Here is a 27541-nt window from a genome sequence, read left to right on the forward strand (position 1 = left end):
AAGCCAGCTCCATTGTTTCTTTCATTTGCCTTTTTCTTGGATCCTTCCACCCGAGATTTTCCTCTTTCCTGCTTATCAGCATTGTCCTTTACTAAATGGATATCTGACCTATTAGGGATTGTGTCTAAAGAATCCTGGGGACATGCCAATCCGAATAGAAGTTCCCCCTCTTCATCAGCTACATAGTATACAAATCAAGTATACATAAAAATCACACAGGAAAAAGACTAAATAAAAACAAGGTTGGTTTTTAGATATACCTGGTTTCAGATCAGATTTCGTTACAGATAAAGGCTCCTTATCAATATTTTGCAATTGTTCCACAGGCTCAGTGAACAAATTCAGCCGACCCGATTCAGAGATATCCGATTCAGAGAGTCGGTCTTGTGGTGGTGAGGAGGCAGACTCAACTTTATGCAGCAGGTCACAAAAACTCACAGATTTTTAAAACTCTACAAACTAAAACATCGACTCAACGAAAAATGACTTAAGGAAAACCGAACTCAGGCAAACACTTGAACACGAAAAAAAACACAACAGAACACGCAGCAAAACGCAGCAAGAACTCGATTCAAAACCCAGCAAGAAATCCCAGCAAGAAATCTCAACAAAAAAGAAATACCAGAAAACAAGAAACCAAAGAACAAAACTAGAAAAGAAGAAGCAGCAAGAAAACACGTATACCTCTCGGACGGGGAAGCAACGATCCCGGCAACGATGACACTATAGTCAGTCGTCTGTTACCTAAACAAACAAAGAAGAATTGACGGAATCAACATGTCACATTCTCATATTTCAAAACCTAGTTCCAAGAAAACAAGAAAAGCAGCAAAACGAGAACCTGGCAAACACTTTTTGTACGTGAAATCAACAAAATATTGATTACCTGCATTACTATCGTTCGCCATTTGTATCAGAGAAAGCTTAACAGGGTGGTATAGAGAGAATAGAGACGGAGGGACTGAAGTTAGGCTCAAGTATTAGGTAGGTGAGACACTCTGTGAATCGACTAAAACGTGATTTTGGGTTCTTCAGTTGCACGGATATAAGTTTTTGTTCAGGTAAAGAATTTAACCAGAGACTTGTTCATGGAAAGAAGTGAATCAGAGAATCTTGAAGTGAAAACAAGTCTTGATGTGGTTATCTGAATTGGACTATTCCCGGGATGCAATATATAATCAGCCTGAGCTTAATGCAAAATTAAGTTTAAAAAGTTAATTATAAAAGAATTGAAAACCATTATAAATGACTTTTAGTATAAAAATATTATCATGTGCAAAATGATAAAATAAATATAAAATCAAACAAAAACAGCTAGATCTATGGTTAGTCTAATATGAAAAAAAGGAAGGCTTCTTACATGTCTCTGTCTTCATCTCCCAAAATTCCCATGTTCTTCGAAAGGCAATGCTCCTCCATCCATCTCTATCATCATCTGTAACATGCATGCTGCTAATCCCATCCCAATCTTTGAACATTTCTGTACATTATTCTCCTCAGATAAACCATCAAGATTAACACATCAATACATGTATGTGTGATTTATGATATATCTGATGTTACAACATAAGTGCAACAAGAATTGCAGGGGAGTATATATGAATCGATGGACTCGCCTGCCAGAAATAACGCGTCCCGCGTTTGTTCTATTATGGATCATTCAAATTCTAAGGGACTCTGGTTTGGAGATAACCCTCTTAAGTTCTATGTTCCTTCACTTCTGCTGCACCTCTCTCTTAGTATTAATATTCTCACCAAGTGCTTTCACTTCTTTCTCAAGCCTCTTGGCCAACCTACCATCATTTCTCAGACTCTGGTAAGCCCATTGTATCATCTTTCTATGTAATTTGTTCATGTGTTATTGTTTGTCTGATCATTTAATTTTATTGCATTTTGCATGCATGCATGTTGATTTATATGAGGGTGATCCATGCAATGTAACAATTAAGTTATCTAGCATTTTCCTTTTAAGGCATGAGATTGTTTAACTGTTGCTTATTTTGGGTGATCATCTTGACCAGGCTGGTGTTGTTCTAGGTCCATCGATACTCGGGCAGAGTACAACGTTCTTATCTAATGTGTTTCCTAAGGAAACTCGGATAGTACTAGAGACCACTGCATCTTTTGGCTTCATGCTCTTTATATTCCTAATTGGGGTCAAAGTAGATCCAATAATGGTTTATAGAACAGGGAAGCCACTGGGAACTGCACTAGCTGAGAACTTGATAGCTTTGTTGAAGTATTTATGCCGTTGTTTTTCATTGTTTCCGGATTACAGACGGATGTTTTTGCCATAAAGAAGATGGACAATGTAGGTTCAATTCAATTGCTTGCATGTGCTTCATTTGTTGGAAAAGTTCTGGGGACTATATTGCCTCCTCTTTGCTGCAGGATGCCAATCCGAGACGCCCTTTCTCTTGCTCTTGTCATGAACACTAAAAGCATAGCTGAACTTGGTTTCATGATCCAGATGAAACATATGAATGTAAGTCAGCAGAATACATTCTTAGCATGTAGTGTTTTCTTCAAGTAATATTAATTTGTTGATATTATTATAAAATGCAGCAATTGACAGCAGAACCGTATACCATTATGGTAATCTCAGTGGTGGTTATAACAGGAGTAATTTCGCCTATCGTGAAATTTCTATATGATCCTTCAAGAAGGTACCTTGCCTATAGGAGGAGGACTATCTTGCACCTCAGACGGAACGAAGAACTTCGTGTACTTACTTGCCTGCACTCTCCAGAAAATGTCCAGGCATCTAATCCAACAAAAGAGAGCCCAATTAATCTTGTGGTTCTCCACCTTGTCAAGCTCATTGGTCGCGCCAGTTCTCTACTAGTCCCATACAGGCAAAGGGAAAAGCCTTCGTCAAAACGTTCAGAATCAGAACAAATATTCTCTGCATTCAGAAAGTATGAACAACTCAACTATGGCAGTGTATTTGTAAACAATACTTTTAAAGGAATTTCGCCTTATGAAACAATGCACGACGATGTCTGCTCCCTGGCCCTTGAAAAAAAATAAATTCTTATCATCCTCCCTTTTCACAAGCAGTGGATATACGGGGAAACAGTAGAAACCTCTCATGCATTCAGAAACTTGAACAAAAAGGTCCTGGATAAGGCTCCTTGCTCTGTCGGGGTCCTTCTTGATCGCGTAAAACAGAAGAACCCCAGATACGTATTGTCAGAGCAGTTGTTACAGAAGGGGCCTGATGATAGAGAAGCCCTATCATACGGCCAACGAATGTCAAGCAACTCTACTATTGAGCTCCATTTAGTTCGATTCATTACTTCAAATTCACAAAACATCATGGGAGGGAAAGAACGAAGCAAGATGCTTGATGATAACATCTTGAGTGACTTCAAGCACAACACTATGAGTTCTAAACGTGTTTCGTACCAAGAGGAGGTGGTGTCCAGTGGTAAGGATGTGGTCTCATCAACAAGATCAGTAGGTGTTTCTCATGACCTTGTCTTGGTTGGTAGGCGGCACGGGGAGTCACTCCTAATGTATCAACTAAAGACATGGAGGGACAGGGGAGAGTTAGGGGAAGTCGGAGAAACACTTGCTTACCCTGAATACAATTGTGAGGCTTCTGTTCTGGTAATGCAACATCAGACCAAACTATGGGGATTGCACGACCCCGAGGAGTCGACACACTTAAGAAAATGTGATTTTTAGCATAATTTTCTGACTTGTACACTTGTAGAAAGCTTCTGCTAAACATAAACAGCCAGAAATCAAGCTTTTATTAAATTACTAAGATGATGTTTTCACTAGTTAAATCCTTACATCTAAAGATTACTGTCTTCTTCATAAACAACTACTACTGCAAAAAATTACTTTAAAATTTTTACATACCAATCCAACAATAAGCTACAAAAGATTGCTGGCAATTATGCAGACCCCCCTTCTCCTCTTTTTGGCTACACTGCAACTATTCCAAATTAATACCATCACATGTAATGGTGATGAAGATTTACTTAATTCATCTGTCGACACGGGGAACAACAATTACCTGACCACCTTTGTTAAGGCAAACCACAATCCATATGGTCAACATTTTCCAGGACAAGTTCCCACAGGCAGGTTTTCAGATTTAATCAATTAATCCTCGTTAATCCAGGCAACATATTTGAATTGAAAATCTAATTAACCTTTTATATGTTTTTTTAATTGAAGTATATATATAATGATTTATTAAAATCAAAAGACTATATTACTTTAAATATGAAGAAATATAAAATTTACGATATAAGAGACATATATTTGTTAATAAATAACTAATATAATATATTATCAAATAATATATAATATTAAAATGCATCCCGCTTTCATTCCGATTAATCCTTCCCATTAATCATCGATAAGAACAAATAAACAATTGATATGATAACATAATAAATTTAATAATCAATATATATCAATATATATGAATAAATAAATGGCTTAATGCAATAATGTAATAACCTTTTATTTTGACAAGATATCAGTTTTTTGTTACAAGATACTTTCTCGTATAAAGAATTTTTCCGAAATAAGATAGCTAAAATATTATAAGAAAATATTAGTAGAAATTTGTAAACATATTTAAGATACATCTACACATGTACAAGACAAGATCTTGGGAAAAAAATAAATCAAGATTAGTAACATAATAACCCACTTACCTCCGTCATACGCCGGTGTCAATCAGTTTTCAAAATATTATAATTACTATATTTATATTATATTATATATCAAAATTATAAATATATGTCAAAAACTTAAATTAAAAAATATTAATTCACATTAAATGTTATAATTTGTAATTTAAATTTCAGTTTATTTGGTTATTATTATATATATTATTTATATGTAAGATATATTATTTTTATTATTTTAATAAAAATAATTGAGCTATTTTTCATTACATTAATTATGCTGTTAACCATAATTTGTAAGTTGTCGGATGTTTATGAATATTGTAGAGAAAATTAAAATTCAAATGTCTACATTATATTTTACTTCTTCTGTCCCAATGGGATGTACACGCTCAGTGTTTGCACGCATTTCGAAACTTCAATAAAGTATAGTTACATAATGTTTTTTAAAAAATTTCTTATTTTGCATAAAAGTTTAAACATCAAATTTTTATTCAGAAAAAGAGAACTTTAAAAATATATTGTGAAATTATACTTTAAAAGGTCTTAAAAAACGTTCCAAAAAATAACGTATACAATACTTTGGGACGAGGGAGTATCCAATTTGGACTTCAATACTCCAATACCTAACTCCATAAAACTTAGACATATACATATGCTACTTTATTTATTTGTTTACTTATTTGTTAAAAAAAATATGCTAATTTATAATTTGGTTTCAACATAATTTTTTGTCCATAAATTTAATTATTATTAAAGTTATGACATAACACGTTATTATTTTGGTTGTAATATAGCCTTATCAACCAATAAAAGTGTTATGACAAAAAAAACCCAATAAAAATATTATAAAAAACGGGAATCAAACTTAATTGATTAAATCGCAGAATAAAGATTAATGAAAAATTAATTGGATTCATAAGAGATTAATTGAATAATCAGAGATTTAATCGGTTCATTGAATCACGGAACATGAATCCGTGATGAAGTATCGTAATACTAAATTTGGTTTTTATATGTTACTCGTTTGTAGATTAATGCTATATTACTTATCGGACTTTTATCTCCAAACGGATCGTCGGATCCTATTCACTCCTGGAGTTGTTCCCTCTTGATATAAGCTCGCTATCAATGGATTGGGATGTTTTAGTGCTGCATATATAAACGACTAACCAACTCAGGTTTTAAACCAATCAATCTTTCTTATTTCGCCTCATCATTTTTAATCATGTTTCATCTTTATTTTATATATGTGTAGTGCGGTTTTCTTATGAACTTTGATTCTCTTCCCTGCAACCTTAAGATTTTAGGTCGGTTGATCAATCACCAATGTATCATAAACCAATATAATATGCTTTTAATATTGATACTTAGAGAAGGATGTGGAAATCATCTTAGATTACATGGTTTTTACATTAGTTGAAATTCAGTACACCTATTGCAAACTATAACTTTCGTTAAAGGTAACAACTAGGTCACTTGTAAGGAACATTATTATAAAATTATTAAGCTTTAAGGAACAGTATTGCAAAAGCTGAAACTCTGGGTGAACAAATAATGTTGTATAACTTAATTTTGGAGGGACACTTCTCTTATCTTCCTTACTAGTTTACTTAAGATCACCTAGCTGACAGAATTAGAATCTTTGGCAAGCCTTATTGCAAACTATAGCACTTTCAATTCATAATTGACTTTGGTTTTAGACAAATCTTTCGGTTTATATTGTATTTGGGTACATGAAATCCATTTCAAATGATATAATTTGATTTGTTATTTCTAAGTACCAAATTTATGCTTCAATTTAAATGACTTGAAATTCAATTTAATTCGAATAATAAATTATTTTTGTATCCGAACATGTCATTTGTCGAGATCCAGAATTTTATATGAATTCCAAATTTCTAAACAAGACAAATGTTGGTTTGCAAATATAAGCTATTGTTTCTGAATTCGGCATTTGGCGGAGGGACTTGAATCAGATTTTTTGAAAGTTTAGATGTCAAAGTTGGATTTTTTTTTTGTTTAGGGACCTAAGCCATAAACGGCCTATAGGAATGAATTAATTTTCCCCAAAGATTTTATCTTCTCAGGTATGTAACATCCTGGAAATTTATCAGGCACTGGACTATCAGCAATATCCGTGAGTCCACAAACTTATCCAGGCCTCAACACCCAAGGCATGTCTTTGTTGCGTGCTGATCACCATAAAGCACCAAACTGATAGGTGGGTGTTCCCCGATACTGGTGGAGGCATCATTATCCTGGCTGAGGGACGTTTAATGAATTGGGTTCTGCAACTGGTCACTCTAGTTTCGTGATGTCTTGCTCTTTCGCTAACCAAGTGATTTCTCAGCTAGAGTTGTGGAATGAGAAGAGCTCAGGAAAGTATGAGAAGAAGGACCATGTCTTACCCAATCACCTCGACGAGAAGGTTGCTGCACTCCATCTTGAAAATCTCGGTGCAAAGCTTACAAAGCTCTCCAAGGACCAAGCTGACTACATCAGTGTTTAAGTTGAGGGTCTTCGAGAGTTAAAAAATGTGAAAAACCTCTCTATCATTGTGCCTGTAAGCTTTCATTTTGAATATGAACTCATGGATGTGGTGGAAGCAAAATCTGCAATGCCAGCTAACATCTGTCAAGATGTCATCAAACTGGCGATGATGTGCAGATCTAATCTTTCCCATCTAATATGTATGTACCAGTGTTATGATTGTGAGTACATATGTATCTATATAGAAAGGAGAAGAGCTGATAGGACGAATGAAGGAAAAGGTAAAGATAGAAATACCCTTAACCACACAGATGGCGTTAGATCCATTTGATGGAAACACGCTGAATGTAAGTAAACTAAAAGTCTAGTATATCACATGATATTTTATAAATTGGAGTATCTCAAGTAGTTTGACACACAAAGTGCACTTTACTCTTATATATATATATATATATATATATATATATATATATATATATATATATTCATAGATATTTGCGGTTTTCTTATTGAACTTTGATTCTATTCCCTGGAACCTTAAGATTTTAGGTAGGTTGATCAATCACCATTGTATCATAAATCAATATAATCTTCTTTTAATATTGATACTTAGGGAAGGCTGTGGAAATCATTTTAGATTACATGGTTTTCACATTAGTTGAAATTCAGCACATGCTGGCACAAAACTACATCTTCACACATCTTTCACATTTAGGAAGTTTTTTAAATATAGGTTCTTGTTGTTCAACTTTCGTTAAAGGTAACAAATAGGTCACTTGTGAGGAACAGTTTTATAAAATTATTAAGCTTTAAGGAACAGTATTGCAACAGCTGAAACTCTGGGTGAACAAATAATGTTGTATAACTTAATTTTGGAGGGACACTTCTCTTATCTACCTTACTAGTTTACTTAAGATCACCTAGCTAACACAATTAGAATCTTTGGCAAGCCTTATTGCAAACTATAGCTCTTTCAATCTAAATTGTCTCTGGTTTTAGACAAATCTTTCGGTTTGTATTGTATTTGGGAACATGAAATCCATTTCAAATGATATGATTTGAGTTGCTATTTTTAAGTACCAAAGTTATGCTTGAATTTAAATGACTTGAAATCCAATTAAATTCGAATAATATATTATTCTTGTATCCAAACATATCATTTGTCGAAATCTAGAATTTTATATGAATTCCAAATATCCAAACAAGCCAAATGTGGGTTTGTAAATATAAGCTATTGTTTCTGATTTCGGCATTTTGTACAAGATGCTTAGCTGGTAGTATTAAAAATTATGTACTAGGAATTGACTTGAATTGTTTTAGTTTTTCATTCGGGCCCGGATCTTGACATATGAATGTTATAGCATACTATCGATGGGTTTTTTTCCGCCAGATGGCCTTAACCTTAATATTTTGATGTGTATGCAGGGGATTGCCACAGTGTCACATAGCAAAAAAATGGCTCATGGGTGTGTAGGTGAGTTGGCGAGAGTACTAGTTATTGACCAAAGCTTTGAAGGTCTAATTCCTGGAGGCGTGGGATCTTATACCGCACTCAAGGAATGGCTACCAATGTGGTCTTGCCACTTATTGAGTATGGCCAGGGTGTCCAGAAAATGACTCATTCTAGGGTTTCTGTCGTCCACTTTTTTCCGCTAGATGTATAATATTCTATTTTTTTCGACTGACTGCCTTTTCATTAAACCAAAATCCTTTCCTTTGAACTTCATTTGACAACAACATAAATGTTTGGAACTCTGTAATTTTGCTTAATTCGATTTTTCAATTAAATATTTTTTTGGTCCATTGCCTCGAAATTGACTATTTCCTCAATACAGTTAGTCTGGGACACGACACAAGTCAATTACAAATATAAATAAACTTCCTAGATGAGTTTCCAAAAGTGGATCCATAATTATGTTATTTACGGATCATAGACTTCGCAAAAGGTCCATTAGTCCATTATTATCGAAAGGCCTCAAATATTGTGATGCCAATCCAGCCCACCTTGAAAGATTAATATCGGGGTAAAATTGTTTGGACATGTGTCGTCATATGCTACAATCCTACCCGTCGCCTCATCCTAACCGTCCTCCACTCTATTAAATTTACTTGTTTCCCTACGGTCTTTTCTCTTTAGTTATATATCAAAGTGCACCTCAGGAGCGCCGTTTGTGGCGAACAAGATCGACCCTGCTAGTTGTTTCGGTGAGTTCTGTCACTCCCAGATCTCCAACAAGTCATTTTTTTTCTATACAAGGATTGTAGCTTTTTTAATTGAGTTATATATTACTTTTTTCGCTAGATTTGACAACAAGAAGTCATTTAATCTGTTCATTCAGAAAACCAAAGGAAGGAATTCATCATGATATATCAATTAACAACAGTTTGTGTATTGTGATAACTAATAAGATTGATACTTTGATAGTTACTTTGCAAGCTTGCCAGTTAATTTGGTACTTCAATTATTTTTGTTATTTTACAAATCTTCTAATCAATTTATGTAAGTGTTTCTCTTACACTGCCTTGATTTTATATTATTAGTATGTGTTATTCCACAATTGTCAAGTCTCTATGGTTTGCTTTACCCACAGACTTTGCAGTGTTCATTGCTGATTTTTAAATATAACGCAGTGCTTTTCTGTTGTGAAAAATTATTTGTGTTATATCGGCAATTGAACATAACTTTGACATTCTGATGTTTAAGTCCTAGTCTATAGAATCTATAAACCATAAGTATATAAATCTACTAATGCATCTATCACACCAACCTGACAGAGAAACAAGTACAACAGTAGCAGTATTTTGGTCTTTTGGATTTCCTTTTAACCCTTCAGTCAGAATTGATGACTCCTATTGATTTCTTATATTCTTTCTACTAATTTTTTTTTGTTACAAACATGTATTATTATTTTTGAATATATATGTATATAGATTATTCTTTTTTACCCGCAAAAAAGGAAACGTACTTGTAGCTAGTTCCACCTGATTGAAAGGTTTATCAGCATTTTGGTTTTAGATCATATCATTTCTCCTTCTATCTCGTATGCTCTTTTGGGTTCTCAAACAGGAACTTTTTCTGGTTTTTAAACATCACATTTCAACCAAAGAATGAGGGGCCCCTATTATGCCTTTCATGCCGTCTCACGTTAAATCATGTGGAAGCGCATCCTTACAGTTGGGAATAAAGGAGATACGGAATGTAAACATCTTACTGTCCGCAGACCCTGTTTTCATGTGTGATATATTGTGGTTTTCTGGCTTATATTGCATTTCTGGCTTCTTTGTTTCTCATGAATCCATAAGATTACAAGTCATATGTGTCCCAGGTTGTCTCGTGGATAACTCATGAGGCAACCCTCCTCATAGTAAGAATAATGAGATAGGGAATGTAAACATTGCTCAGTTTTTGCTTATTATTTGGTTCATTTTGAATGTGATATGTGATATCATGTATTTTGTCATGAGCTAAAAAATTGTAGATTGTATGTTTGTAATGCGTAAAAACAGTGAAGAATGAGAAGAAAATCTGTTTTTATGCTGCCAAAAATGGGTCTCAGTAGATTATCTGTTTTTCTGGGAGATCAAACAGAATTACGAAAATTGAGATCGATAATTTTTCATTTTGGTTGTTCCATACTAATTTTAACTTGAATTGCTTCTACAAATTACTGTTAACAGTAGCAGTACTTGTCTAAAAGAAGCACAAGGAAGCCTCGAAAGCTTTAGAAGTAGCCCAGTTTCTCGACAATAGCAGAATGGCAGTGGATCGGCGACCCAATCTTGGTGGGATGGAAAAGGCATTCAGCTTAAATATCATGATGCTTATTACTCGATATTTTGCAGGACTACCGAGGATAGACATTAATAGGTAACTTTTTCTTTAAATCTGGTCTATATTGATTAATATTATGATCTGTATCTTAAGTTTGTTCTAAAGTTTGGGACATTATATTCTATCTTTTTTCTTTTTTACCTGTTATTTATTTCAAGTTTAATAAGGATGATTCTGTCAAAAAAAAAAGTTTGATAAGGATGATATCTACTGGTAAAAGCAACAATCTACATGTAAAAGGACAGACTAGTAGACTACTGCTTTTTTATGTGAAACACAGTCTGAACATCGATAAGAATGAAATATATTTGAATGGTCATGTTGAATTTAGCTTTGTATTGAGTTCTTCTTTTTCCTATTTCCTGAAAGGGACTCTGCACCAGCAAACGGACCAAGGAAAAAATGTAAAAGGAGCGCCGGCATATCGGGTAGCAGAGTATGGAGAGCTTGGGATATTCTCCCTGATGAACTCCTTGTTTCAGTTTTAATGAAACTAGATATTATCGACTACCTTGCATTCAGTGGCGTCTGTAGATCGTGGAGGTTAGCGTCTCTCGATATACGCAATTGTTTTATGGAACGTCTGCAACCTTTGGTTGTCGCAAGGAGAAGATATTGTAAGAAAGCTTGTGTTCTGTTCAATATGTTCGACAGGAAAAGTAGCAAGTCAATGCTGCCAAATTTGGCTGGTAGGAAATTCTGGCATTTAGTAAGTGGTTACTTGATCACAATCGACTGCAGAGAACTTTGGCTTGTGAATTTAATGACAAGGCATGAGCTGCATTTTTCTGCTCTGCCCGCCTGTATGGGGAAAATTAATGACACCAGAAATCGCGCTGTCCTCTTCCGTTCGACTCAGCTTTCAGGAGTTTTCATGGTTGTTTTCTCTAAAATGAGTTGTTATTTAATGTTGTCTGAAAGTGGCTCCAGCAGATGGCAGATATATTTCTTACCAAAAACTAGTTTCGGGATTTTCGATGTGAAAATTTTGGATGGCAAAATCTTTGTCTTAACCTGTGACCTACAATTCGGAGAATTTAATCCGAGGGGAGATCCTGTTTTCAAGCTCTACAACTTCCCGATCCCAATTCAGCTTTCAGGATTTAAGCACTTGCAGTTAGCCACTTCTGACAACAAACTCTACATTATTGTATCTCATCAGGTACACCGTCGTAACACACCCGGGGTAATTATAAAGGTCCAATATCATTCGCTCTATGAACTAGATTATAAGGAGGAATCTGTAAAACGGGTTCACGACATGGGTTCAAAATCTTTGTTCCTGAGTGAATTCCAGTCTGCTGTGGTCGATACAACAGGTTGGGGAGCAGGTAACTGTGTCTGTGTTCTTCAACCTATGTTTCATCAGACTTGTGTGTTCTATGGCTTGAGTGGAATGGAGCTATCAACACTTCCTTTTCTGGGGACGGATAAGTTAGCACCATATTCCTGGTTTTTTCCTAGCGAAAGCTGGGACATCAATTGTGTTGGTGATGAATTTGGCATGTGATCACTTCTACTCTTGACTGGCATCTGTGGCCAAATCTTCAGTTGTAGTTTCGTCTTACATTTAGAACAGTTTTATGCTGTTATGATATTTTCAGATTGTTATGATATGCTGTTGTACTAGAGATCATGTAATATGTTGACTATGGGTTATCGTTTAAAATTTGTCAGTGCTGTAAAAAAATGTTGTCCTAAAAATCACAAAAGATATTGTTATAGAAATCATATAGATGTTTGGTAGTATTTTTGGTATCCGCATATTTTGACAACTTATCACAAAAATTAAAAAGCAGCTCTTTACAAACATCAGAGCAACTTTCGCAATGATGTATGTTTGGATTGTTTGAGATTTGATCGTAATATTTTTTGGTTTAAATAATTTACATATTCTATTTGTTAACCGATCTGAAAACAAAGTGAATATATGTTTAGCTCGTCTTTTGCTTCTTAATCAGGTTGTAACTAGTTGAGAAGGCGGATTATAAAAATTATATTAATGATTTAATATTAATATTTGTAGAATAAAATAATTTTGTGGCTGTCTATAAAAAGTATATTAATGATTTAAAATTAATATTTGTCGGATAAAATAAATTTATATTATTAAAATTTTGATGTAATACCAATAATAATATATAAAACTAGTTGAGAAGCCGCGCGTTGCGGCGGTCTATAAAAATTATATTAATAATTCATTATTAATATTTGCAGAATACAATAATTTTGTGGCTGTCTATAAAAAAAATATATTAATGATTAAAAATTAATATTTGTATGATAAAATAAATTTTATATTATAAAAATCTTGATGTAATACCAATAGTAATGTATAAAATTGCAAAATTTGGACTATAATTCATGGTGAAAAAATGAAAATAACTTTCTACATGTAATTAACAATTTAAAGCACAACAAATCTTAATTTTATATGTGTTTTTTTTTAAAGTAATCATGTTCTTACATTGTCACCTTCCACCAATTTTTTTGGATTAATTGTGCACAAAAACATCTAACTTAAATCCGTGAGATGGCGGTCTATATAACTATCCTTACTTGCAACAGCCTTCAGTTAAAAGTTACTTGAACGGAGCAAACAGATAATGCATGAATAATATTTTTTTATATACAAAGCAAATCATATAAAAATTAACAACAAACATGTCCGATGAACAAAACAAATATTATAAAAGAATAATCAACAAACATACATCACTAATAGTTAATTTCTTAATATCATCCATCAATACCATGTCAAGACTATATTCTTCTCCCGTGTTTGGATTTGTCGACTCCCACCTAGCGGTTCTTTACTTGCAACAACCTTTATATTTTTTAATATTGTATAAACAACCTTCACTTATCATATAAGAACGGCACCACCGAGTTAGAAATCGAGTAAGAGAACTATCATCAGAGAGAGGTAGGATTGTGGTATTGAGAGAGAGTAGATTGTATTTTGATGATCCAAAATCCTACAACTTATAGGGGTATTTATAGGTGCAGAGAGACTTGTTTGCTACTCTTTCCCATAATTAAATAATCTGAAACAAAATCAGATTAAAACTTTCAAGCTGCTATATTCCATAAATAATCTGAAACAAAATCAGATTCTGAAACTTGCTTCTAATATATCCGAACTAAAAAAGGTAGTTCTAATTTTTGATATTTTTCATCCGAAAATTCCAGAAAATTAGAAAAATATAACAGAGCGATGTGAGAGGCGCCACCTACACGTCCATCGCTTCTCCTTTACATAGAAACAAAATCAGATTAAAAATTTCAAGAAACTTGCTTCTAATATATCTGAAACTAAAAAAGGTAGTTCTATCGCTTCTCCTTTATATAAAAACAAAATCAGATTAAAATTTTCAAGATACTATATTTCATAAATAATTTGAAACAAAATCAGATTGTGAAACTTGCTTCTAATATATCCGAAACTAAAAAAAGGTAGTTCTAATTTTTGATATTTTTCTTCCGAAAATTCCAGAAAATTACTAAAAAAGGTAGTTCTAATTTTTGATATTTTTCATCCAAAAATTCCAGAAAATTAGAAAAATATAACAGAGCGATGTGAGAGGCGCCACCTACACGCCCATCGCTTCTCCTTTACATAGAAACAAAATCAGATTAAAAATTTCAAGAAACTTGCTTCTAATATATCCGAAACTAAAAAAGGTAGTTCTATCGCTTCTCCTTTATATAAAAACAAAATAAGATTAAAACTTTAAAGATACTATATTCCATAAATAATTTGAAACAAAATCAGATTGTGAAACTTGCTTCTAATATATCCGAAACTGAAAAAGATAGTTCTAATTTTTGATATTTTTCTTCCGAAAATTCCAGAAAATTAGAAAAATAGAACGGAGCGATGTGAGAGGCGCCACCTACACACCCCTCGCTTCTCCTTTATATAAGTATATTGATTGCAAAACTGAACTATACACTACAAAGATTAGAACTCATAAATTCATGATTTCCTAAACAAATATATTAAGTACTATATGAATTATGTAACTATCAGAATTGATTTATGTACACATTTTCTTGTTGACCTTCAAGAATATGGCATCTCCTTTGGGCACGCTAGCAAACATGTCCCCTCTGACGTGTTCCATTTCATCACAATTGGTAGTATTTCTGATTTGTGCCATTTTATCCATGGGACAATTGTGATTCAAGAGGTAATCTTTAATGATGAAGATGGTTTTTGGTAGACCAAACTTGGTGTTTATGATTTGGTTAACCAAAAATATTAGGTATTCTTGTTTTGTTCCTATTTTTGTGCTTTATAGGTGCTTGATATCTTTTTCAATCAATTGTAAATGAAACATAAGGGTTTTATAAATGTTTGGTAACACTACAAGAAAAGCGTCTATTATCGACCGGTTAATTTCGACCGCAAGCTATTTTCGACCGTAACCGGTCGAAATTATTTATCGACCAAACTCGGTCGAAAATAATTTCGGTCGAAATTAGTTGGTCGAAAATATTGGCGGTCGAATTTAGTTGGTCAAAAATAAGCATAAATTCGACCGTTTTTTAGTTGGTCTAAAATTTTGAGGGGAAAATAAAGGGGGGAAAGTTCCCGCCCAAAAGAATTCAAATTAATTTCGACCATTTTTGGTCGAATTTATTATTTTCGACCATTTCAGGTCGAATTTAATAATTTCGACCACTTTTGGTCGAATTTATTTTGGCCACAAAATGAAGGCGGGAAAGTTCCCGCCCAAAATTTAGAGCGGGAAAATTACCGCCTAATTCTGTTCAAAAAATTTTGAACTAATTTCGACCATTTCTGGTCGAATTTATTATTTTCGACCAGAGTTGGTCGAATTTAATAATTTCGACCATTTCTGGTCGAATTTAATAATTTCCACCAGAAATGGTCGCATTTATTAAATCGGCCAAAATAATTGAATTTATAATTTTTTATAAAACCACAAATGTTGCTAGTCTAATACAAATCATAAAAATTATGGGTTGGATCAGTGACTCTTATAATCAAATTTTGCGATTATAATCATAGAAATGGTCGAATTCTGTGATTGGATCAGTGATAATTATTTCATAAAAGTTCAAATGACAATTCCGGACTAAAAACTAGTACAAAGAACTAGTCAAATTATTGGTTGGCTCTTATAATCTCAAATCATATTAATTTAATAATTTTTGAAATTGTAGAAATATGATTATAATTAATCAATCTTAACATCTGTAAGATTGATTCATCGATAATTATTTTTAAAAAATTCAAACTACCAAACCACGAGTATACACGATTTAAATGTAATTTTAAGAATACGATTAAAATATATCGATCTTAACATCTACAAGGTTGGATCATTAATAAAATCTTTAACCTCTAAATCATATAAATTTAATATTTATTAGTTGACCGTTAAAATCTCAAATCATATAAATTTAATATTTATTGAACATTTAGAAATATGACTAAAATATAGACATCTTAACCTCTATAAGGTTAGATCATCGATAAGGTTTCAAAAAAAAAAAAAATCAAACTATTAAACGAGGAGTATACACCATTTGGAAGTCAAATTATCAGTTGACTGTTATAATTTCAAATCATACAAATTTAGTATTTATTAAAAATTTGAGAATATGATTAAAATATATACATCTTAACATCTATAAGGTTGCATCATCGATAATTATTTCTAAAAAATTCAAACTACCAAAGTCGGAGTATACACGATTTAGATGTAATAGTCAAATTATTAGTTGACTGTTATAATTTCAAATCGTATAAATTTAGTATTTATTAAAAAATTTGGAATATGATTAAAATATATACATCTTATGATCTATAAGGTTGGATCATCGATAATTATTTTTAAAAAATTCAAACTACTAAATTAGGAGTATACACCATTTAGATGTAATAGTCAAATTATCAGTTCACTATTATAATTTCAAATCATGTAAATTTAATATTTATTAAAAATTTGGGAATATGATTAAAATATATACATCTTAACATCTATAAGGTTGGATCATCGATAATTAATTTAAAAAAAATCCTATAGAAAGGATGATATTTTATGAATCTTATAAATTTAGCAATTTTGATACGGATCACAATTTTATTAATTTTTTAATTTTGAAAATTCTGGATCAAAATTAATTTAATATAATAATACACATGTAGTTAAGATTAATTGTACTTCTTATCATCTTCCACATATATTATTAATTATTTAAAATTTAAAATAGAACATGTAGTTAAGATATAGCAGGTGAGTGGAGAAACTGCAGAGAGTGGGTCGAGAAGAGGAGAAACAGCGGTGGATGGGTGGCTGATGATGGCGGTGCCAAGGGTTTGACGGCGGCGGCGCGGTGGCGCGGTGTTCAGGATGAGGGAGGAGATTGTGAAACAGGGGTTTGAAGGGTTGGGACAAGGGAGAGTTGCAGAAGAAGGATAGAGAGAGAAAGAAAGGCTGAGAGAGAGAGAAAAGGAGGGGGAAAGGAGAGGTTGGCAGTGGTGGTGTCCTGACGGAGGTCTGGCCAGTGTGGTTGTTTGTGCAGCTGACTATTAAACGGCGGTGCTAGCAGCTCAGCCGCAGTTGTGGTGGCGAGATCACCGGAGAGGATGAAGATCAGAGGTGGCTTTGCTAAGAGGTGTATGTATTTGTATATGTTGTTGGGGTGTTTAACTCGGCAGAGATTGAGGCTGTGAGTTTTGAAATGTGTAGGAATAACTTGTGAATCAGCGTTGAGTCTGGTGAATGTTGTGAGCCTATGATCAATCGAAGGGGAAATTTTCAGGACCGGCCAGTGAGGGGTCAGGGTGCTGCTGTGCCGGGTGACAACAAGTTGGGTTGAAATTTGAGTAAAGGAAGTTGTTGCAGGTAAGATGGTGGGCTGAGATTGATGAGCAGGGGGGGTATTCCTATAAAGGAAAAAGATAAGTGAGTAATGGAATGCAGGGGAGAGTATAATGGATGCCCCTGGTGCTGGTTTTTGGGCTGCTGGCTGAGTGATAACTATAGTCCGATGGTTGTGGGGATTTGTGGTTGAGGGCAATAAGAGGGTGCTGATTGAGGGATGAGGCAGGAGAATTGGTGTGGTTGATAGACATGTATTCTGGTAGGGGTGGAGAATGGTTGCAGAGCAATTTCAGAAGATAAAAATGGAATGAATACTAGTTAATTATGGATTATGTAATTGTTATTATTGATATTGTTATTATTATTATTATCAATTCTTTGATAATAATAATGATAATTAATAATTCTAATAACGTTAATAATCAATAATTGATTATCTTGAATTCTATTTTTATTCCGATTATTTGTGAATAAAGGTAGCTGGTTGAGTTTGAATTGTCCGGAGTATAATTTTATCTAAATTTGGGATTGTGTTGGATAAATGCTTCGTGCTTTATAATAAGTTGAATTCGAGTATATGCAATGTTCAAGGACCTTATATCTACAATATAGATTCAAATATTCGAACAGTGGAATGTGATTGGAATTACAAATTGTATTATTATTATTAAAATAATACGTGTTTCGATATTGTGATGAATATTTATATTACTTGGACAGAGATTATTGTGTTGTTGATTTGGGGTTTGCTCGATTTTAAAAGGATGTGCTGTCCAAAATTTATTATTTTATTCTGATTATATTTCGAGTGGAATTGAGATATGATTGAATTACAATTGGACTTGTAAATTAGACTGGCTTGGATTATATTTCTGAAATAGATAGTAGCCAGGGATGTATTGTCGTTGTGTTGATTGTTTGTATATAATCATATATAAAATTATATACATGATTATTAGAATATTTATATTTTATATAAATATTAAAGCATGTGCTTATGTGACTACGTGTTTAACTGATTGATACTATGTATATATAGTAATTGTATATATTATATGGCGAAGGGTAGTAATATAATTTCGATTCAGCGATTTGACGGCGGTTGGGATTGTTCTTCAACTGAAGTATTGTTTGCTGTTATATATAGCCGGCTGAGACGTGGTCAACAATGACTTTCAGAAGCCAGCGAATAGTGTTGCAAGCCAAGTCTGAAATAATTCAATAAGGCCAGATTGTGCCGCAAGACAGTCCATTTAGAATGTAGTGACTGTAGAGTTAGCAGTTGAGGCAAGTCTAGAAACCTCGAGTAGTGTGACCGAGTTGCATTGTCACATGTTTTCAGTCAGAGGCAAGTATTCTTACTCTTCTCTTTTATTTAAAGAGCAAGAATTTTAAATCTCTTTTAATAATGCAGTTTTCTATTTATGCATGACTTGTATTTCCCGCAAGCATTCGTACTTTTATACTGTGATATAAATTATCGAATATTTTTTTAGTTCGATCCTTTTCTAGCGTGATATGCACAATGACAACATTGTTAGAAAATTATTCTGATTTTGATTTAATCAGTTTTCTGAAAGATTATTGTCTGAGTTTCTTTACAGTTTGGAACTATTGATGACTGTATAGCAGTCATATTTCGATTCTACAATATATGCCTGGTCTTCTGTCCCAGACATAAACACTGGATTTTTAAATGGCGAAAATAGTTGTTTTTATTCCTTTGAGCCGCATTGCGGTGGATTTTAGAATCGTACTCAGACTTTAATGAAATTGATTTTGACAGTATTTTGAAATTGAAAACTAAAGAGTTTTCAGAAAGTTTTGAAAGGATGATTGTATGGCATAAGAGACTAATTAATGGTCCAGCCAGAGAGACCAGCAAAAATATTTTGTTTTGATTGGATGAATGCGTAAGAGGCCGTGACGGCGGTCCAGTGAGGGCTATATACGTATTATTGAAATATTATAATACCTCTGCCAAAGGCCAATGTGTTGCCTTGTATTTGGTACCTATCGTAACGGATATACTTCTACGAAGTATGATCCAGTGCTATCACATGGTCTGATCAGTTGTGATAGTACACCCGTCAGTTGTGGATTCCGATCCAAAAACTGGTCAATTATTGTTTAAGCTTTTGAGAGCTTATGTTTATTGTCAAATTTATTCTGTGAAATTTTCAAGCATATTGATTTATATGTTTGATAAAATTTTGAGTTACAACTGTTATGATTTACTTCAAAAGTTGCTTTATTTTCAAATACTCTGATTTAATTGAAAAGAAATTATATCTTGTGGCTCTTGCCTTTCATATTATCTTGCTGAGCATTTTCGCTCACCCTTGCTATTATTTCTAACCCTTTCAGCTAGGGATTGAGATAGTCACCTGTGTAAGCTGAGCGTAAGATTGATGCTAGGCGAGACTACCAAGGAGATGTCTACAAGAATAGTTTCAGTTAGAATTGATTTATTTCAGTTCAGTTGTAAATAGATTTATTTATTTGGTTATCAGTTATTCTTCTCATCGAGGCTTAACTGATAATGTAGTTTAAGTTGTAATATATTGTAAGTTTTAGTTTCTGATTTCAGTACTGTAACCTATTAGCGATCCTGTTTTTAGGGGGTCAAAGTGATTTTGATTTAAATCTCTTTTAAAAATTTCAGATTTTCAAATATCTGTTTTACCTTCTTCCGCAAATACAGGTTTTTTTATGATTTTTGATTTAGTGGCACCAAATCCCGACCCCCGGATTTGAGGGCTGTCACAGTTGGTATCAGAGCTGTAGGTTATAAGTTATTGAAATCAGAATGTAGATGGTGATAAGATTGTGTTTAGTGGAACCTCATATAGAGGTAAGTCAAGACTATTAGGTATAGTCTTTGTCAAGAGAACTGAGATTGATTTTGGAGTATTGATTCTGAGTAATCATTTGGGATATCCTAGTTTCCAGTTTTAGAACTAGTGAGTTTGGATTTTATGAGAAACATGATGGAACACCTTTAGTTTCCAATCTTTTAGATCTTGAGGTCGACTTTCTGAGTAACTAGTGCCAGCCAGACTTGTGGAGAAACCTGTCAAGTCTAGAATGTTCCTTACTATCTTTACCACTTCTAGAGTATTGGTTAGAAGGTGATTCATTGTTTCTTATATGGAGTTGGTAGACGAGTATGAGATTTGTCGATTCAGAGTGAGAATCCAGATGTATAGTTCTCGGGTTGAGAGTTTATATGGATTTCATGTTGGACTACTCGATATAGTGCTATGAGTAGGCTAGAACGTCAACGCTCTGCATTGCTGATTGTATAAAGTTGAAGATGACTTTTGATCATGCCAAGCTGAATAAGACTTTTTACTAAAGTGGATAGCGGTGATGGAATCTTTAGAGTCAAATACGAGTCGGCCAGAATTTTAGAATATCAAGAAGAATTGCTAGAATCGAAACGAGTTATCAGAAGAATCAATCGAGAAGACAATTATGATAATGCTGGCAATACTTTCCTCATTATTGATTATATTGATTATTTTTCCAATCAATAATTTGTTTTAACATCTCTTTTATAAAGATGTTTATCAAAAAGCGTATACTCTCTCTTGAGTAATACTGCTATACTTGTGTTTACCCGTATTTGAAATGAAGTGTGAAAGAAACTGATATGATACCTATTTGTAGGTTGTGTCAAGCTCGTCACATTATGTTAATTCAAATTTCATTTTCTCTAAGTGGTGAATGATTCTTATTTCAATTTATCACCATTTGCTCACTATGATTAATGATTTTTGGGTTATTCTTCTTCTCCGAAAATTAGCATCTTTGGAATCTATTCAATTTAGAACCCAAAGTGCGCATTTAAGATTCATTCATCAAAAGTTAATTATTTTTAATTGATTTTGAATTTATTTTATATTTTCTACTCTAACTGAGATGAACAACCCTAATTATAGGGGACACAAGGACTCTCTGTCTGTGTGATAGAAGTTTGGTGGGACGCCATCACTTGTGTGTTGTGCATTACAAGGAGGCTAATTACCTTTAGTAGTATCTTTATCAGGATACGCAACACTATGTTCTCTCGATCATATTGATCTCTCAGTAACTATTTATTTCAAGTCAGCTTTGCTTTGTACACTCATACATCTGATATTCGCTATAATATCTAAAAGTTGATGTATTTAAAAGATTCCATGATTCTTGTTCCTCCACTTAATTTTGAGGGTATGCCACATATGTTTGACAAAGCTAATCCGGACAATGCATGTCAAGATTCTTATAAGACTTCAATTGCAAAAAGGGGATCACGATGTGACTTACAAGCAATAGCAGGTTCTCGTTCGTTCTTCGCGGATTCCGAGGACGGAATCCTTATAAGGGGGGAAGTCTGTGACGACTCGGAAATTTTTATAATTGTTTATTAGTTGTTATTAATTTTCTAAAAAGATGAGGAATAAAATTTTATATTATATTCCAAATTGTTGGATTTCCAAAAACAATTTTAATGAGTTGTTGCAATTATGTGATTAATTGATTTAATTATGTTACGTGTTAGATGTGCAATTTAAATTATTTACTTTATGTCTGGTTGTGGATTTACAGCTTTGATTTATTTTATTATTTTGATAAATCAAAATTTTCTTATGATTCCAAAATAAATATCATTTTTATATGAGCCCAAAGGTTTTGTCGGATTTAAAATTATTAAAATATTCAATTTTGATACTTTTATATTTTTATCGGATTCAAAAATATTTGAAAGTCTGCAAATGATTATTTTAATTGTTGTAATTTAAAAATGATTTTTGAGCTTTAATTGCAAAAATAGAGAAAGATTTTAAAAAATATTATTTTTGCAAATATTGTGTATTCGGGATTACTAGAATTTACAGGAAGTTTTATTTTTATATTTGGATGATATTTTTGGACCTCCAAATTGTTGAAATAGCTCTTAATTTAAATTGGGGGTATGAGTTTTAGTAAATATAAATAGTTTTCTAAAAATCTTTTTAATGTATACTGATCAGTTATACAGCAGCGTGTAAACAGTTTTGGGGTAGAGGCGGCTAAATTAGGGTTTTGGATTTCATTCCTTCAATTGGATTCAAGCTCTAATCAGGTGAGTGAGTTGATTGTGTGTTTAACTGTGTGTATACATATCTCTGTGTGTTGTGGATTGTTTTGGCGGCTGTCGGAGGAATCGCGGCGACAGGGTTTCCGCCGGAGTGGTTCGGGCGGCGGTTTGACGTCGCTGGCTGACGAAGAAGGGTAGGAGAGAGACCGAGTTGAAGGCGGCTCTGCCGCGAAAAAGATATAGCAGGTGAGTGGAGAAACTGCAGAGAGTGGGTCGAGAAGAGGAGAAACAGCGGTGGATGGGTGGCTGATGATGGCGGTGCCAAGGGTTTGACGGCGGCGGCGCGGTGGCGCGGTGTTCAGGATGAGGGAGGAGATTGTGAAACAGGGGTTTGAAGGGTTGGGACAAGGGAGAGTTGCAGAAGAAGGATAGAGAGAGAAAGAAAGGCTGAGAGAGAGAGAAAAGGAGGGGGAAAGGAGAGGTTGGCAGTGGTGGTGTCCTGACGGAGGTCTGGCCAGTGTGGTTGTTTGTGCAGCTGACTATTAAACGGCGGTGCTAGCAGCTCAGCCGCAGTTGTGGTGGCGAGATCACCGGAGAGGATGAAGATCAGAGGTGGCTTTGCTAAGAGGTGTATGTATTTGTATATGTTGTTGGGGTGTTTAACTCGGCAGAGATTGAGGCTGTGAGTTTTGAAATGTGTAGGAATAACTTGTGAATCAGCGTTGAGTCTGGTGAATGTTGTGAGCCTATGATCAATCGAAGGGGAAATTTTCAGGACCGGCCAGTGAGGGGTCAGGGTGCTGCTGTGCCGGGTGACAACAAGTTGGGTTGAAATTTGAGTAAAGGAAGTTGTTGCAGGTAAGATGGTGGGCTGAGATTGATGAGCAGGGGGGGTATTCCTATAAAGGAAAAAGATAAGTGAGTAATGGAATGCAGGGGAGAGTATAATGGATGCCCCTGGTGCTGGTTTTTGGGCTGCTGGCTGAGTGATAACTATAGTCCGATGGTTGTGGGGATTTGTGGTTGAGGGCAATAAGAGGGTGCTGATTGAGGGATGAGGCAGGAGAATTGGTGTGGTTGATAGACATGTATTCTGGTAGGGGTGGAGAATGGTTGCAGAGCAATTTCAGAAGATAAAAATGGAATGAATACTAGTTAATTATGGATTATGTAATTGTTATTATTGATATTGTTATTATTATTATTATCAATTCTTTGATAATAATAATGATAATTAATAATTCTAATAACGTTAATAATCAATAATTGATTATCTTGAATTCTATTTTTATTCCGATTATTTGTGAATAAAGGTAGCTGGTTGAGTTTGAATTGTCCGGAGTATAATTTTATCTAAATTTGGGATTGTGTTGGATAAATGCTTCGTGCTTTATAATAAGTTGAATTCGAGTATATGCAATGTTCAAGGACCTTATATCTACAATATAGATTCAAATATTCGAACAGTGGAATGTGATTGGAATTACAAATTGTATTATTATTATTAAAATAATACGTGTTTCGATATTGTGATGAATATTTATATTACTTGGACAGAGATTATTGTGTTGTTGATTTGGGGTTTGCTCGATTTTAAAAGGATGTGCTGTCCAAAATTTATTATTTTATTCTGATTATATTTCGAGTGGAATTGAGATATGATTGAATTACAATTGGACTTGTAAATTAGACTGGCTTGGATTATATTTCTGAAATAGATAGTAGCCAGGGATGTATTGTCGTTGTGTTGATTGTTTGTATATAATCATATATAAAATTATATACATGATTATTAGAATATTTATATTTTATATAAATATTAAAGCATGTGCTTATGTGACTACGTGTTTAACTGATTGATACTATGTATATATAGTAATTGTATATATTATATGGCGAAGGGTAGTAATATAATTTCGATTCAGCGATTTGACGGCGGTTGGGATTGTTCTTCAACTGAAGTATTGTTTGCTGTTATATATAGCCGGCTGAGACGTGGTCAACAATGACTTTCAGAAGCCAGCGAATAGTGTTGCAAGCCAAGTCTGAAATAATTCAATAAGGCCAGATTGTGCCGCAAGACAGTCCATTTAGAATGTAGTGACTGTAGAGTTAGCAGTTGAGGCAAGTCTAGAAACCTCGAGTAGTGTGACCGAGTTGCATTGTCACATGTTTTCAGTCAGAGGCAAGTATTCTTACTCTTCTCTTTTATTTAAAGAGCAAGAATTTTAAATCTCTTTTAATAATGCAGTTTTCTATTTATGCATGACTTGTATTTCCCGCAAGCATTCGTACTTTTATACTGTGATATAAATTATCGAATATTTTTTTAGTTCGATCCTTTTCTAGCGTGATATGCACAATGACAACATTGTTAGAAAATTATTCTGATTTTGATTTAATCAGTTTTCTGAAAGATTATTGTCTGAGTTTCTTTACAGTTTGGAACTATTGATGACTGTATAGCAGTCATATTTCGATTCTACAATATATGCCTGGTCTTCTGTCCCAGACATAAACACTGGATTTTTAAATGGCGAAAATAGTTGTTTTTATTCCTTTGAGCCGCATTGCGGTGGATTTTAGAATCGTACTCAGACTTTAATGAAATTGATTTTGACAGTATTTTGAAATTGAAAACTAAAGAGTTTTCAGAAAGTTTTGAAAGGATGATTGTATGGCATAAGAGACTAATTAATGGTCCAGCCAGAGAGACCAGCAAAAATATTTTGTTTTGATTGGATGAATGCGTAAGAGGCCGTGACGGCGGTCCAGTGAGGGCTATATACGTATTATTGAAATATTATAATACCTCTGCCAAAGGCCAATGTGTTGCCTTGTATTTGGTACCTATCGTAACGGATATACTTCTACGAAGTATGATCCAGTGCTATCACATGGTCTGATCAGTTGTGATAGTACACCCGTCAGTTGTGGATTCCGATCCAAAAACTGGTCAATTATTGTTTAAGCTTTTGAGAGCTTATGTTTATTGTCAAATTTATTCTGTGAAATTTTCAAGCATATTGATTTATATGTTTGATAAAATTTTGAGTTACAACTGTTATGATTTACTTCAAAAGTTGCTTTATTTTCAAATACTCTGATTTAATTGAAAAGAAATTATATCTTGTGGCTCTTGCCTTTCATATTATCTTGCTGAGCATTTTCGCTCACCCTTGCTATTATTTCTAACCCTTTCAGCTAGGGATTGAGATAGTCACCTGTGTAAGCTGAGCGTAAGATTGATGCTAGGCGAGACTACCAAGGAGATGTCTACAAGAATAGTTTCAGTTAGAATTGATTTATTTCAGTTCAGTTGTAAATAGATTTATTTATTTGGTTATCAGTTATTCTTCTCATCGAGGCTTAACTGATAATGTAGTTTAAGTTGTAATATATTGTAAGTTTTAGTTTCTGATTTCAGTACTGTAACCTATTAGCGATCCTGTTTTTAGGGGGTCAAAGTGATTTTGATTTAAATCTCTTTTAAAAATTTCAGATTTTCAAATATCTGTTTTACCTTCTTCCGCAAATACAGGTTTTTTTATGATTTTTGATTTAGTGGCACCAAATCCCGACCCCCGGATTTGAGGGCTGTCACAGTTGGTATCAGAGCTGTAGGTTATAAGTTATTGAAATCAGAATGTAGATGGTGATAAGATTGTGTTTAGTGGAACCTCATATAGAGGTAAGTCAAGACTATTAGGTATAGTCTTTGTCAAGAGAACTGAGATTGATTTTGGAGTATTGATTCTGAGTAATCATTTGGGATATCCTAGTTTCCAGTTTTAGAACTAGTGAGTTTGGATTTCATGAGAAACATGATGGAACACCTTTAGTTTCCAATCTTTTAGATCTTGAGGTCGACTTTCTGAGTAACTAGTGCCAGCCAGACTTGTGGAGAAACCTGTCAAGTCTAGAATGTTCCTTACAAAGTAAATCATATAAAAATTAACAACAACAAACATGTCCGATGAACAAAACAAATATTATAAAAGACTAACCAACAAACATACATCACTAATAGTTAATTTATTGATATCATCCATCAATATCGTGTCAAGACTATATTCTTTTTCCATGTTTGGATTTGTCGACTCCCACATAGCGGTATATAACTATCTTTGCTTGCAACAACCTTTATTTTTTTAATACTGTATAAACAGCCTTCACTTATCGTTGCAGAAGAACGGCACCACCGAGTTAGAAATCGAGCAAGAGACAGCAGAGAGAGGTAGGGTTGTGGTATTGAGAGAGAGAGGAGGTTGTGTTTAGATAATCCAAAATCCTACGATCTATAGGGGTATTTATAGTGCAGAGAAACTTGTGTGCTATTTTTTCCCATAATTAAATAATCTGAAACAAAATCAGATTAAAATTCTCAAGCTCCTATATTTCATAAATAATCTGAAATAGAATTAGATTCTGACACTTGCTTCTAATGTACCCAAAACTGAAAAAGGTAGTTCTAATTATTGATATTTTCATCCAAAAATTCTGGAAAATTAGAAAAATAGAGCGGAGCGATGTGAGAGGCGCCAACTGCACGCCTCTCGCTTCTCCTTTATATAAGTATATTGACTAGTGAACAAAGCCGCGCTTCGCAACGGCGTTATAAATTTTTTATAAATTTTGA

General features: G+C 33.8%; 2 protein-coding genes across 9 annotated transcripts in view; both read left to right on the forward strand.

The window, feature by feature from the left end:
* The first annotated feature begins 1606 nt into the window (after positions 1-1606).
* LOC108207456 (cation/H(+) antiporter 15-like) lies at positions 1607-7164 on the forward strand. Its single transcript, XM_064086858.1, has 6 exons — positions 1607-1816; positions 2022-2239; positions 2392-2485; positions 2566-2943; positions 3061-3612; positions 7006-7164. The coding sequence occupies exons 1-6, from the start codon at positions 1607-1609 to the stop codon at positions 7162-7164; spliced, it is 1611 nt and encodes a 536-aa protein (XP_063942928.1).
* The window catches only part of LOC108209152 (uncharacterized), a 34997-nt gene continuing 13160 nt past the window's right edge, over positions 5705-27541 (forward strand). Inside the window, exons 1-5 of one of the 8 annotated variants that reach the window (XM_064087249.1) lie at positions 5705-5833; positions 6770-7492; positions 8571-9350; positions 10824-11013; positions 11347-12654. In XM_064087249.1, the coding sequence (XP_063943319.1) occupies positions 10901-11013; positions 11347-12487 (1254 nt within the window). In that variant the 5' untranslated portion in view covers positions 5705-5833; positions 6770-7492; positions 8571-9350; positions 10824-10900 and the 3' untranslated portion in view covers positions 12488-12654. Of the gene's footprint in view, positions 5834-6727; positions 7493-8570; positions 9351-10823; positions 11014-11346; positions 12656-27541 lie in introns of those variants that run through there. The other 7 variants (XM_064087248.1, XM_017378487.2, XM_064087250.1 and 4 more) reach the window with 7 other exon arrangements.

The sequence above is a fragment of the Daucus carota genome, chromosome 2 (genome assembly GCF_001625215.2).
Source record: "Daucus carota subsp. sativus chromosome 2, DH1 v3.0, whole genome shotgun sequence".
Lineage (NCBI taxonomy): Eukaryota > Viridiplantae > Streptophyta > Magnoliopsida > Apiales > Apiaceae > Daucus > Daucus carota.